We start from the raw sequence: 15,562 nt of genomic DNA, 5'->3' as shown, positions 1-15,562 counted from the left end.
TAAATATGTACCTACCTAATTTAATATATTGTTTTGAAAACATTTTAGGCTCCTTTTCCCGAACAACAAAATCCTAAAAAATGTCGTAAATATTTTGTGCAAATTAACCGCAGCTTTACTAAAGGTAATAGGTATACATATAATATATACCTAAGTATAACGGCTATTTGTTGTGTGTGTACAGCTCCGTCGGATGAGACGACTCGCATCGATAACCGCATCAACCGGCCCATAGATAATTACCAGCTGTAATTGCTGCTGGTATAATAGGTAGGTACATGGTTCATGTAACCAGGTTCACGAGCGTAAAAAGGGAATACAAACGAAGACAGTTTATTTATTTTCTTCTGACTGATTCGCTTTTCGCCATTTATTTCCACAACTATATAATAATATTATAATATATACCTGTACACGTGGTGTTTACAGTTTAATAAACTATATATAGTATACATTGATTGATTAAAATAGTGTTTTTGGTTGTCTTTTTACACGCGAAAATTTACAAATTGCTAAAAAAATATGTAATAATGAACAATAATAATATTATAATAACAAGAGTAATAACATTGGCTAATAATATGATGTCACACGCATATTATATTATAATTTATAACATAATAATAAAATATTATCGATAAAAGTACAATATAAAACGTTACGCGCGCGTACCTTTAAATAATAATTGCACTTGGCCAGCCGTAATCATAATATTATCGTATAATTATACTTATGCGCCTAAGTTGGAATAATTTATTTTTACGCACACGACGATTGATACACACATAATATGTATAATACACGTGTTGAAAACATGTGTATAGTATATATACGTATAAAAATATGTTTGACGAATACAAAAAAATATATTTAAAAAAAAATCAACAAATTCGATATACCTATACTATTATACAGTATAATTATAATGATAAAAATAATAAAACAAAAATAATATGGACGGGAAACGGTTCCGTTGAAAATATATTGTAACACGACGACGACGGTCGACGACTATACCAAACATTATTATAGTAAATAATTCATAATATACTTAATCATAATTAACTAAACAATAATAATTATATTATATAATATTACTTATGATACGATTTTATACGATATGACATAATAATATAGACATTACACTGTTAGGCTTTTCCTACGAAAATGGTCTAAAAACAGAGATCACAGGCGCAGCTTGGTGGATAAATATAATCTAATATAATATTACGTAGGTATGTAAAGTATGAGAATCGAACAGGCGATCAACAATAATGTGTGTTTTTTTACAATTATTCATTCTATTATAATAAGTCTGTACAATATAATAATATTGTAACGCGAGTCACGTGGCCCATACACGCAGGTACTCACGGACACTAAAAATATAATAATACAATATAATAACTATGTTATAATATACAATTTTCTAAACTATATAAATACCTATAAACGTATTTACCGGGACAGAACGATTTACGTCGGATCTCTCGATGACGGGGAAAGTGATTCTTTTATATATCGCGAAACAGGCGCAACCACAGGTGTAGGGAAATGTATAAGGAATTAAAAAACGATTTTTTTTTTCATGAAAACGCGCTTCTTAAAGCGCACATAACTGCATATTATTATAATGTAGGTAACTGCAGTTTTACGTTTCTCGCGTACTATTAATTTTTTTTTTATGCGATTCCTAAGAATTCGCATTAAAATAATCACCCTGTATACGACACGTATATTATGCTGCACAGAATGCAGTTATAATATATTACGTACAAGGCGTCCGCCACCGCTAATATAGTACGCTAACCTAGGTACGATGGTCGGCTGCATTTGAGAGTAAACACCGTTTGTACGATATAATATCGTCTCGACGTATGTTATTATGTACGTTTTGCCGAGAGGGGAATAAAAAAACGTTTGTGTTTTTATGGTTTCGCGGACGAGACGAAAAAATAGCACTGCGCCGCGACGGCGGCGGTGGTGGTCCCGCAAGGTCGACGACGGCGATGATCCCTCGTTGTAGCAGTCCTCGAGTCCGCTCGTCACATGTCGCTTTCACGACGTCCGTCTGCAAAAATGCACAAAAAAACGAAATTAGCATAATTTAATAATATTATTATTATATATTTCACCGAGGCGTCATAATAACGACTATACTACGACGATACCAATAAGCATGTTATTATGATACTGCGCCGGAGACCAGCAAATCACGCTCGAAATTTAATTTTAAGCGCTTTCTATACGTCGCAAACGTATTTATGTTATGTGCACCTATACGACAGTTGTAGGATTTCAGTCCTGAGACTTTTTTTTTTTTTTTTAACTCGCGGATCACGGTTTTTAATAAAATATAGTCACGGAAATTGTGACGTTTGAAATAGATAACGAAGCGTGTACACAATCCATTATTATAGAGTCGTGTAGGGTCCACGTGCGGTAGACGACTACGCTGCACGTAAAGTAATATTATAATATATATGTAAGTCCTGACTAATGAAAAACTCAACTTTCCCAAACGATCCAAACATATTGCAACATTATTATATATTGTTCTTAGCTACTCGAACGCGTACCGTTATACATCATCACAAGATTTCGAAAAAAACTGCCTTTTATGAGGTAGCTACAACATAATGTGTACGTGGATGTGTCATTATAATTATTAAGTATTGCTACAGTTCATGAGCTGTAGTTAATTTTAATCAGGTATACCGAAGTATTTATTAAGTTTGGATGAGCGGAGTATAGTACTACAGAGTGACTATGCGAGTATTAATAGGGGTGCTCCACAAAATTTAAACTTTTAATTCATAACTGGTCCGAAATTAGATTTTTATACATAAAAATGGGTGCACACAGAAACATTGCGAAACTTATGCCGTCGTTATTTGAAGCAACAAATCAGTCAAATGATGCAGAATTTTTCTAAAAATTTTGTTTCGTAAATTTGACTTCGAACTATCTAAAATATAATATATTATATACCTACTCAGTACTCGATCAAATACTTCTAGAGACTGAAGTTTACTGTTAAAAAAAATCGCCCAGTGCCTGTATACATACATATCATTATCATTTGTATTTACGTTTCACGTTCATTTGCATATAATCATCGTCGTGTCTACTGTCGTCGCCGCTGCCGTTGCTGTTACTTCGGCGGCGGCGTCGTCGTCGGCCCAGTCTACCGTCGGCGACCAACACGTATATGTTTCCCACGTTACATACCTACACGCGCACACACACACACACACACACACACACACACACACACACACACACACACACACACGCTGAACAGCATCCGGTCCCCGCGCGGAAACCCGACATTATAAATCCCCCGAAATAAATATTACAAAAAAATAAGAACAATATATATAATAATAATAATAATAATAATGGTAATAATATAACGACGTAGCGGTAACGTTTTTCATGTGCGTGCCCTGACGCCGAGGACGCGGTCGTGGTATGCGCATAAGGTACATCCGCTATATACAACTACATGGGTACCTACATATATACGCGTGTACGTAATAGTTACCAATGTTATAAGACCGCGAGCGGAGGACCGGTGACGGGGCGGGGCGGGAGGACCGCGCGAGTAATGATACAGTGGTGGTCCGATGGCTTGGCGCCATGGGCCGTGGCGAGAATAAAAAAATATAGTTACCGCGGTGATGGTTATAAATGCGTTTCGTTCGCTCGCTGTTTCCAAAACTATATAATATTATACTATGTTCTATGCGACGCGAGGAAAACCACCACTCGTATAATGTATTATAATATTATTATTACAGCGTCGTCGGCAGAGGGACGATGAGCATAAGAAAACACATACGAAACATACAAAAATCAATATTATGCGATACACGTACCTAGGTATAGGCGGTACACCATCATGCATGCATGTGTATTATGCAAGACTGCGGAGACGGGCTAACGCGAGTTAAAAATTAAAAATAATTGTTAAAACGTTAAGTTAATCAACGATTATATTTGGAACTAATTATAAACATAGCAAGTTACTCTATACTACTAACGAGTATGAAAACTTTCGATACCTAGTATAATATGTTTTGTAATTTTGTTTTTAACAATATATAATTTTTTAGGAATACGAGCTTGGGGGGTTGCAGTTAAGTTAAATTTTGATGGAACCCAATCATTTTGCTGAAGAAGTATTAGACATCCAGAAAATTTCGAAAGAACTCTTATACAAAAAAAACAGAAAATTTCCAATTTTCGATTTTTTACTACTATTATGAACAAGACATTAAAGTATTTGCTGTAATTACAATCAATATCAAAATACAGAATGTCGCACAACTTTACTATTGATATATTAAATGGTTAAAAATATGTCTGGTGAGTCCGAGACTTTATAGATTCCCCTAGTCGATGGTCGGTGACTGGCAAAAAGGGTTTGCCGGAAATCAATTGCCACATTCTTCGCAAAAAAAAAAAGAAAAATATCGAAATCCTTATACATCTGACGGGTATAGCATGCTATTTTCGGTACAATTTATTAGAAGACGTCAAATTTTATCTTTTAAACCAAGTCGGTTTATATTTTTTTTAATCCATTAATTTAAGTTCCTAATAATAAAATATAGGTATACTCAAAGCACTTATCTGTATTCGGTATTTTTTTTCAACCTAACTAATTTTACCTGTATTAACTCGACGAGTTAAAAACGAAAATATATTGTTGACTCGCTCGCCTTGATAACGTACTCGTATATTATTTGCATGACGTAGGGTGCAGCTGCGGTCAGGTTTTTCAATTTAATGCGATGACGAATATCGTATTTTAATATATTTTATACGGACGACGAATCGCGAAGTCTGCTGCGAGAAACGTTCGGATTTTTTTTTCACATTTTCGTCTCCCGGAACCGACGATATTAATTTGCGGACTCTCACATCGTTACAGTACGTTATAATAATACCTAATTAATATAATACTATTAATATTATTTTGCTGTTGGAATTAAATCCTCAGCGCCGGACAATAAACAGACGACGTGGCGCGCACGTCAGACTACGCAAACTCATAATAATATATTATAACGCCCGCCCGCCTGCCTACGACGTTTTAATTGAAAACCGGAGCACGCCCACCTGTTGCAGTGCACGCGCTCGTATACTACATTCGGGGGTCGTCGGCTTTGTCGGCGTCTTCACATGCCGCTCGCGATTATTATTACACCATCGTCCCGAAGAGGATAAGTTTCGCTCGTCTCATATGGCGATGCCGAGGTATACCCAGGTACCTAGGTATAGGTAATAACACGTATAGCTATTACCTATATATACCACGTGTGGGCGAGTGCACCGCGAGTGGGCGTATAGTGTCACACGTCTATTATAATAACAGACCGCGACGAAGGGACAGCACTATACTAGTGGGGGATCCGATGCTCAGTTTTCTTGGTTGGAGAGGGGAGTGCGAAACGATTAAATCGTAAATTGTAAATCTTACAACCTCGGCCTCAGTAGCGGGGCGAGAATATGCCTATATTACGAAGAAACTGCATAATGTAAAAGTGGGGGTGAATATTATTGCTGATCTCGTAAATAGTTAACGAATAAATTATGTACTTTCATGTACTCTTATTTGGGTTATAGAGGGCCCCCCACATTGACACGGGTACAATATTGGTGTGGGTGGGCACTTATTTTAAATTATGGTCGCTTCATCAACAAAAAAAGTTCACGCCACTACGGACTGGAGTACTTACTTATATACTACAAATTACATTGGTACCATAAATTACTACACTTAATAGGTACCCGATATTTAATAATGACATTAACTTCACTAAACTGAACATAAACTACAACGATTTATCCTAAAAATATAGGTAGATAATTAAAATACCATTCAAATATGAAGAAGCCTGGTATATATTTTTAACACCTTTTATGCCTAACTGAAACTCAATGGAAATGTGCAAATATAGCTGGGGTGACTGTTTACTATACGACACAGCAGTGAAAAACACTGGCTAAAATGTACTACGCAGCTACGGTGTTTGAGGGGGGGGACCCCCTTTGCTCTCCCTTCCGGATCCGGTGCTATAGCGGAGATCGACTACGAAATCTGTTTCGTCGCATACATGCGCGTACGAAGGACTCAGGCACACGGCGTACGCCAAGTCGGGCCACCCGCCGTGTTATGTTATGAGGTTATGACGTTTTGACTCGAAACGTTCGTGCAAACGATCGGCGAGTTATTTACAAGAATCTGATGGTTCGTTTTCTGACTTTGCGAGTATTGGAAAATATACAGATAGTACCAGATAGGTTACACCTAACCTAACCGCTCGGCCCACCCGTGTCGCTCTAGATTGTCGAAATAGTTGCAATTGTTGGGATATTAAGATGTTTATTTATCGTCCGTGTTACTGTACATAGCTGTTCTACGGTTGTTTTTGTTAAGATTCTATAACGATTTTATATTCTAAGTAAATTTAAACTAAACAGAGGTAAAAAATATCAAAATATTATGAGTATTTAATATAGATTTATACTATAGCCAATAATAAACAGGTACCAAAATATAAAGGTTATCGAGCTCTTTTTAAATTGTATATGGAATTATAGTTCATTGCTCTGTATTAAGACACGTCTAGATATCTGTGATACGTTCGTGGGGTGTGTGTCTCTATAACTTTTCTTTCTTAAGGGGTGCATATACGCACGTTTTTTGTTTAAATATTCCGATAATTTTCCAAGACGAGTACTTATATATATTATACTGACTGCGCTGCAGTGATTGGAGAGTGGAAATGCGTGCTTACCTTGGACGGAAGCGTCGGCGGCCGCAGCGTCTTGGTCGACGCGCACGATGAGCGACGGCCTGTTCAGAGAGCCGGGCGGTGGCGGTTGGAGCGGGAACAGCCTGTGGTGGTCGGCGGCGGCGGTGTGCGGCCACGGTGGGAACGGCACTATGTAGTGCGGCGTGGGCTCGACGAGCACCTCGTGCACGTTGGGCACGTACTGCTCGCCCGGCCAGTCGAACGTGAACGTGGATGGCTGGTGATGGTGGTGATGATGGTGATGGTGAAGAGTGTCGGCGGTGGGCACTTCGTCGCAGCCACCCGGATGGTGATGGTGGTGATGGTTGTGGTGTGGCTGCGGTGCGCCCGAAGACGCGTGGTACGATCCACCGCTGCCGGGCGTGGGGGGCGTCGGCTGGCCGCAGTAACTGCCACCGCCGCCGCCGCTGCCGAGCATGTCCACATCGGGCACCTTTTGCAGGGCGCCGGCCCCGGAACAGCAGTCCGACCACGGTGGACTGGGATTCCACGTTTCCATCATCAGGTCGCCGGGATCCATGGCCGCTTTGACCAGAGCCCGGGAACGGCCCAGCGACGTGGCCGAAGGCAGCGACGACGACAGCGCGGCCACCGTGGCGGTGGCGCATCCGCCGCCGGATTCGCCGCCACCACCCATCGACGGCGGCGACGGCGTCGAGTCGGACGCCATCGAGTGGCCGCCGTCCTCGATCTTCAGCGGTGGTGTCTGCTCGGGTGAATGTATGGAATAGTCGACGGGTTCGGGTTCCAGCCTGTGCCGTTTCGCGGCCACCCCGGTCGTCGTCGCCGCAGTTGTCGTCGCAGCCACCGTTGCCGTGGCTCCCGCTGTCGGCGAGGCCGCCGCGGCGTACCGGAAGTATCCGTCCGGCAACTGGTGAAAGTGCACCGGTTGTTGCTGCTGCTGTTGGTGCTGCTGCTGTTGGTGCTGCTGCTGCTGGTGCTGTTGGTGGTGTTGGTGGTGCTGGTGGTCCACCGCCGACGGGTAAGCGCCATCCTGCTGGTGCGGTGACTGTTGGTGGTGGTAAGCGTAAACGGGCGCCGCCGTCGGCGGTGGCACGCCCGACTGCACCTGCGCCGGCCCGGTGGACGGTACACGCGGCGACGTCTGCGCTTCGAACTGCATCCCGTACTGGAGTTTGCTCTGCACCATGTAATAGTGGTACAGCCAGCTGTTGGCCCGCATCACGGCGGCCTCCTGGTCCCTGCGTCAGACACATGATGATATTATATAATTTATTATTAGGTGTTATTATTTTTATTATTATTATTATAACATATTGCCAGTGGAGTATTTAATAAACTTTGCTAGTCACACCCTAAACATCAATTGCTCCTCCCCATGATGAGTGGTGTACCCAGGAGGGGATGTTAGGGGTTGAATCAAAAAATTGTCCCTTAAACCCCTTATCTGTGTCTTTGATAATTGATACTATCACCACAATTCATTTAAATGTATTATTATTACTTATAATAATCTTCCGTTGGAAATTCTGCAGGTGATATCGATTCCCCCAGCCTTCTTTCATCTGCAGTACATCTTTCAAAGATCCTCCTCACAACAGTGTATTACACCATTTCACAAACCACAACGATGGATAATTATAGAACGAACTTTTAGTGCTACCCCAATTTCTCGGTTTTTATCTAATTAAATTTTACATTGAGCAGTTTTTTTTTATCTCATTGTGAAATTGAACGTTTAGCTTTAGAATCGTATAGTGCAGTAATTGGGTGCAATTCCCGTTTGTAATTAAAAATAAATAATTATTTATAACGATTCATATAGGTGTAAGCGTCGTGTTTAGGATAATTTATAGAACTAACAAATATAATACAAATAATTTTTAGGAAGTTTCTCGTATGAAATCAGTTTAATACAGACGAAAAAAATTCTAAAAATTAGTTTTGCTGAGTCAGTTTAATTAGTTTAATTTATTTACTGGTCGTTGCCAGATTGCAGGCCAGACGTGTAAATTGTAAACACGCCTATCATATTATAATATAATATGATGCCACGATTATATTATTATCTACAGGCGCGAGGAAAAGATTTCATTTAAAATACGATGATCGTACAGATACGATTTACTGCGCTTATATAATATCATTATGTATAGGTTTATAGGTACCTAATATAATATAGTATTTAACCGCGTTCATAAATTTCGTTCGCAAATCAGATTTACGGGGTTGTTGCCGGATTGATATAAAACGATACATTTTTTATCGCGTGAGATGAATTTGAATGTTGCGCAAATTTAATAAACGCTTAAATAATAGAGGCGATTCAAATAAATTCTATGTACACGTCGAATGTCGATTATAAGCACTAAATTTATATTGAAACGACAGTGGGTATTACGTCAAACGATTCGACACGATCGACCGCGTACACTATTTAAGTATACTTTTGCATTTTGACATATATGCATCAAAGAAGATATAAAATATTTACGGCGTACTTATTTACACATATTGTAATATTATTGTATGTTATAAAGTACCTAAATAAATTGTTTTACGTCTTATTAGTCCCGTGTATCTATTTAAAAAATTTTTTCGTAGTTATTTAAATATTTACCGTTTTTCGTTATATTTCTAATTAAAAAGTTAGTCTGCAAAAAATAGGGCAAGATATTATGCGACGATAGGCGTTTATTTAACATGCCAAGCAGAATGTCCATGAAAAACGCTATAATATTATAATATAATAAATATATTTCGACTTTCACTTTGAATTTATTTTAAAACATTTTTTTGACGTGGTTTGTTTTGTGAGATATGCGTTTTTGGACCTGGAGTAGATAAGTTCAAAACGATTTAAGAACAACATATTTTACTATCGTCCTCTTATTTAACCTACACAATATAATTTAATATGCGTCATTTAAACATTTATTGTCCAGTACTGCACACAAATACGGACGTAATCACGGAGCTGGGCACCATTATAATTATATAATTTAATGTACCTACTATTGGGTAGGTAGGTATATTATATACGGCGGTCAGTGATAAATTTGCATTTCGCAGGTTACGGGCGGGCGGGAACGCGCGCATCTTTATGTATAAATAATATTATAATATATACATCGCGGCGGGCGGCGAACGCGTTGTGCTGATTTTTTTCCTCGCCCGGCCTGCCGCAATATAACAGACAACCGGGCGAATTAACATAATTAAATGCTCATTGAATCGCGATATTATAATAATAATCTCCGCGGCCGGGTAATTATAAGTCCGACGTTTTCCGGTTGAGCTAGGTCGGGTAATTGGCCGAGATGAATCATTTCGATAAAACGCGCGTTCGTATCACATATAGGACGTATAATGTATAATATCATCGATACATCGATACCTATATATATCTTTGTTAACGAAGCGATCCACAGCTTAGTCAATCGCACTCGTGGTCAATCCTAACCTAAACTGTGAAGATGTGCACCTTAAATATTTTAATTTTTCGTTTTAAAGAGAAGGTCGCGCAGATATCGGTCGACTCGCTAAAAACGAATATGCTTTTGTCCGTACATCGACAATTATTGCCAGTGGTTACAGAAAATAAAATTACTGTTAAATAATTGGATATAATATTAATTCTAGATCTATATTTTATATTAATTGGTCAAATCCATCCAAGTTACCGTGTTCAAAATATGTGTTGTTTTAACATTTAATGTTAATATTGTGGAAATATAAAAATTCTAAGGGAACCCGGGAGTCCTTTCGAGTCATCAAAATGCTTGAAAAATCGTGACATTCTGCCAATTTTTGTGTTTCCACAGACTTATTACTTATTAGATACTTTGTTGTGTGCAATCTGAACAGCGTTGTACCTTGTTGGGCCGTGAACGACCATGGTATATGAGGTCTGTAGTCTTACTATTGAAGACGTTTTTATGGAGACGGAATTAAAATCAAAAATCAACCGAATACAACTTTCCGACAACATCGATCGGATATAATAAGACAGATAACTAGTAATATCATTATAATTTTTGATGAAATATCAATATATTTCCTTAAACGCGTTTACTATCCATACCACTGTACATAACAAAGTATTTACTTGTAGAGCAAGTACTGCCTATATGCTCATATTGCGCTAAAAATACATCGAATATTTCGCGCTACATAATATTATTATAGAAGATAATAATAATATTACTAACAAACTCGCGCACGTGGCGTAGGTACATTATGATATTATTATCCCCATGGGTGTTTTTGGTCCGCCACCGCGAGATTGACAGTTTCACCGAAAACTAAAAAAATCTCGCACGGGGCGGCGGCCTTAACTATATAATTAAACGCGCGCACATCGCATATCATACGTCTTTTATACTTATATAATATAAATAATGTGTTTATAACGCGCGCGATCTGCTGTAACCCGCGAGGCGTGCGCACGCGGTGTTTTGGACGTCGAAATTTTGATATTTGTTTCGTAAGGTTTCAAACCCATGTACGTGTAACGCGTATACACCTCATAATAATAATAATAATGATTATGTTAGGTTTGTGTAGTTTTTCTTTCCTCTCCCGTGCCCGACGTCATAATAATATTATAATTTCGGGACCGGCCCGCGTCGTCGTCGTTGCGAGCGTCATCGTAACATATACCACCCACACCGGGAGATGCGAACAATGTGGTATACGGTATATACCTATGGTATTATTATTATACAGGACGTGGTGTCTACTCTGGCATACGTCTCGCCCGCCTCCTATGGTAAATCTAGACCTACATAGTAATAATATGTTTATTTTGCAAATAATTTTTATATTATTATACGTGGACCTATACAACATATTATAATATACCGTTTTGAATGTAATAAAACAAATTAAAAACGAGTACTTGATACTGATAAATTAAACGAAAAAACTAGCTATACTATAATATTATCTTAAAAACAAATGTCAATTAAAACTAAGTCTTGAAATGATAATAAAAAAACCTCAGGTACGTACTTACGGATTGATTTAACGTCTCTATAGAAATGATTCCCAGTGATATATTAAGTGGCACTAGTTACTCCTCTTTTCAATATAAACTAAAAAAATGGTTTTACACTAATAATTTATGAGAAGAAGAAAAAAGATATTAAATAATATAATAATAATATTTTTCTATTTATTGTACAAACTACCACCTAAAAATGTATCAAATTATATTATTTTTAAGCTAACAATGAAAATATTTTCTTTTTATATTCTCATATTTCTATTTCTAATTTCTGTTATTATCATATTTTACTCTATGTACCCTGTGTTCTATGATAAGAAGTTTTACCTCAGTATAGAGAGCAATACATTGATACCATTTTTTGTTTGTATTTATATTTTACCTTTACCTATATAATATATGTCACAATTAACCCAAGAAATGTACGACTATAATTATTACTAATATTATATAATAATTTGCAAAATTCTTCCCGCCTTAAAACTAAACGAAATTATAGACTGCGAGAAATGAGATATTTTGATGGCCTTCCAATTGGGCGCAGCGTTGAAGTATATTTCAGATACTGAGGGGAACAACAAGAAAGTGCGAGCATCGTGTACAATTGTCCAAAATGATATACATTTCATCAAGGTATCTATAGGTAGTGGGAAATTGTTTTCCTCCATCCCTCGCCCTCCATGGTTTGCGTGCAAGTATAATTATTATCATAATAAATGTGTTCTCCGCGGTCGAGTCGTCGATTTCGCGGTGGTACATTATATATATTACGACCATAATATGGCGTATATTATGTATCATTGTTGTTATTACATATTTTTTTTCCACAATTTTCCCCGGCCGACTATTATATTATATTGTGTACTTCACGTTATTATGATCATCAGCCGTCACGACCGTGCAGGACGATTTCAGGAGTCTCTTTAATTGCACGTTTCGACGTTTTTGTTTCGTGTCTTTTTGCCTTTCGAATATCGCGATCCTTCGTCGCACGCGGAATATAATATTACATAGCTGAATTTACGCCGAAATAGAAATAATACTCAGACGACGATAGTAAACTAATAATACTCGACGCGAATATAGGACGCGAAGTACAATTATTATTAACGGGCGGTGGTGCAGGAGTTAAAACATAAAATTGTAGCTGAAAAATAATTGCAATTTTATTCGGGTTGCGGTGAAACAATAGTCAGCTATACCATCTAGTCGGCTTCATAGACGTGCGCACTGGATATGTTGCGGGCATGATGCGTAGCTGTGAGGGCCGAGGGGCTGGAATCGGGCACTATTTTTAGATGGCACGATATGATCAAAGTCCAAAATAACACTTTTTAGAAGAACATAGAAAATAACAAATATGTATTCAGGTATCAGACCGATATCTGCGGCCAGTAGCCGAGTCAACACCCCCCCTCCAAATATGTATTTATGCAAAACATATAGATATTGTATGTGTTTAGTATATATTTGTATTTATCTTTGACTCAGATATTTTCTACAAAATATGTTGTCGTACGGTTCTATTTCATACGTCTTGATATTATTAATATAAAGTTTGATGACTACGTCATTGGATTGTTATATTATAAAATTTAATATAAAATTGAAATACCCCTCTAAAAAATATCAGCTATGTGCCTGTGTCACTCAATTATGTCACAAGAATCTTGGAATTATATCCATTTTTTTATTTTATCCTTGAACTCGTCTTTATATGAAATTATGAATTGTGTATATAGAAAATATGAATATAGAAAATATGAACATAGAACAATTTTAACTTAAGTATATATTATACAATAATAAATAACAAATAAAAATCAAGTAATAGGACAGTTAAAGATGTTCTATAAAAAAGTATTGAGAGATTCAATGGAAGTAAATTAAAAATTAAAAATCAATTGGTAGGTAGGTACGTTATTATCTATAGACATCAATTTTTTTGATATGGGAGCAGCCTTAATGCATCATTTTATTAGATTTATATCAATTTACATAGAATGTATAAGATGACTTATAGTTCTAAATTATTGAGGAACAAAGAAATTAAATAAAACCCCACAGTTCTGGACTGATTACAAATCCATTTAGAAGTCTTAACAATAATTTTAGGTAATACGTTTTATGAAAAGTCTCCGAACACGTATATACGGTCGGATTCTCCGACTTTAGAGCGCGGAAAAAGAAAGGTAAGGAAAGGTATGTCATCGAATTGGGTTCGTGGAAAAAAAGAAACCGCTTTGGTGACGAAGAGAACTTAACTATTTATATCAGTTAAACCTTAACTTTATATATATGTTTTACATTACGCTCGTCAAAACCCGATCGACGGAATGCGCGAGCGGTCCGCGACACCTCGTCGATATAATATTATGATAGTATACGTTCCGCATAGGTATTTTATTATTATATATTATATTATACTATTATCGTGGTACCTATATCCATAATACGCGGCTATAGACTATGCGATATTGTACACGTCATTACCGGATAGACGGCTTCCCATTATGGGATCGCGGCGATATTGAAATCATATACATATAACATAACATGCGCACGGCTATTATAATATATATAATAATATATAATACCTATCCTATATAGAAGCGGATAATTACAAAGTTTGCCGAGGCGCGAACGCGTTGCGAAAATATAACGGACGCGCGATGGGCGGCGGGGAGGTGCTCGTCGGGTTGTTTATAACAGATCGAAATCGATTGTTTTCCAATATAAATTATATCGATTCCCCCGCCTCCCTCGCCACCCCGCTTCACCGCCCGCCGACGGCGCCGTACACCCATCTGACCTCTGCTGCGGCGGCCGCAACGTCGACGACGACGCCCTCTTCGCGTTCGGCGAGTGTTATAATAATAATAATAATGATCATATAGGTACCTATATGTGTGTGTACCTATATTATGCATGGGTACCTATGGGATGACTATATATAATATATTATAGGTACGCGAGATCGCGTGCGTTCATCATCGCTTCGGTGTGTATATTATAATATATTATATTGTACAGAGTGATTCACCAAGCACATACTAAGTACTAACCCCCGCACCTTTTTGTTCCTTTAAGAATGCATATTATAATTGTTCGAATATTATAGACCTCGATTAAAATCGTTACACATTTTCTAAGGAGTCGAAAATACAGTGATATAGAATCAAATTGAAGTAAAAACCAATGTATATTTGAAAATATTACGGTCCCTGAGGAAACTACAAATCTTGTAATAATATAGAGGTTAAAAAAACGATGATTAATCGAATAAATGCAGCACTACATACCGCATAAAATGGAGGTGAACATGGTCGATGACGATCCTGTATAATATAATATATATATATAATACATGCGTGATAAGAAAACGAATATTGTGAGACGTTTAAAAGGGCTGCGGCGGCGACGGACTTCAGATGACGACGGCGACCATGGAGATCGCGAAATTAGCTGTTGTTATTGATATGTATATTATAACTTAAATTATACTAGGATACCTACTACAACAATCAAAATTCGCCAACCTGCAGTAAACAGCTCGCACGCGAAAGAGAGAGAGACACACAGAGAGAGAGAGAGAGAGAGTGGTTGGCAATTATAAATTCCTCCCACTGCATACCTATATATATTATATTTTATTATACGATACACATATAATATATATACATATACAGCACACGCAATATCATAATATACGTACACACTACACATAATATATATTATATATATACATAATATACTGTCGCGCAAT

General features: G+C 37.5%; 1 protein-coding gene across 1 annotated transcript in view; it reads right to left on the bottom strand.

Annotated features, from left to right (window-relative positions):
* Window positions 1-350: 350 nt before the first annotated feature.
* LOC132947060 (uncharacterized) overlaps window positions 351-15,562 on the bottom strand; it is a 140,770-nt gene continuing 125,558 nt past the window's right edge. The window contains exons 9-10 of the mRNA XM_061017237.1: window positions 6,810-8,029; window positions 351-2,071 (exon numbers count right to left, since the gene is read on the bottom strand). Of these exons, the coding sequence (XP_060873220.1) occupies window positions 2,046-2,071; window positions 6,810-8,029 (1,246 nt within the window). The 3' untranslated portion in view covers window positions 351-2,045. The remainder of the gene's footprint in view (window positions 2,072-6,809; window positions 8,030-15,562) is intronic.

Source organism: Metopolophium dirhodum, chromosome 6 (genome assembly GCF_019925205.1).
Source record: "Metopolophium dirhodum isolate CAU chromosome 6, ASM1992520v1, whole genome shotgun sequence".
Taxonomy (NCBI): Eukaryota; Metazoa; Arthropoda; class Insecta; order Hemiptera; family Aphididae; genus Metopolophium; species Metopolophium dirhodum.
Note: the sequence above shows the minus strand (reverse complement) of the source record. Positions and strands in the feature narration are given on the sequence as shown.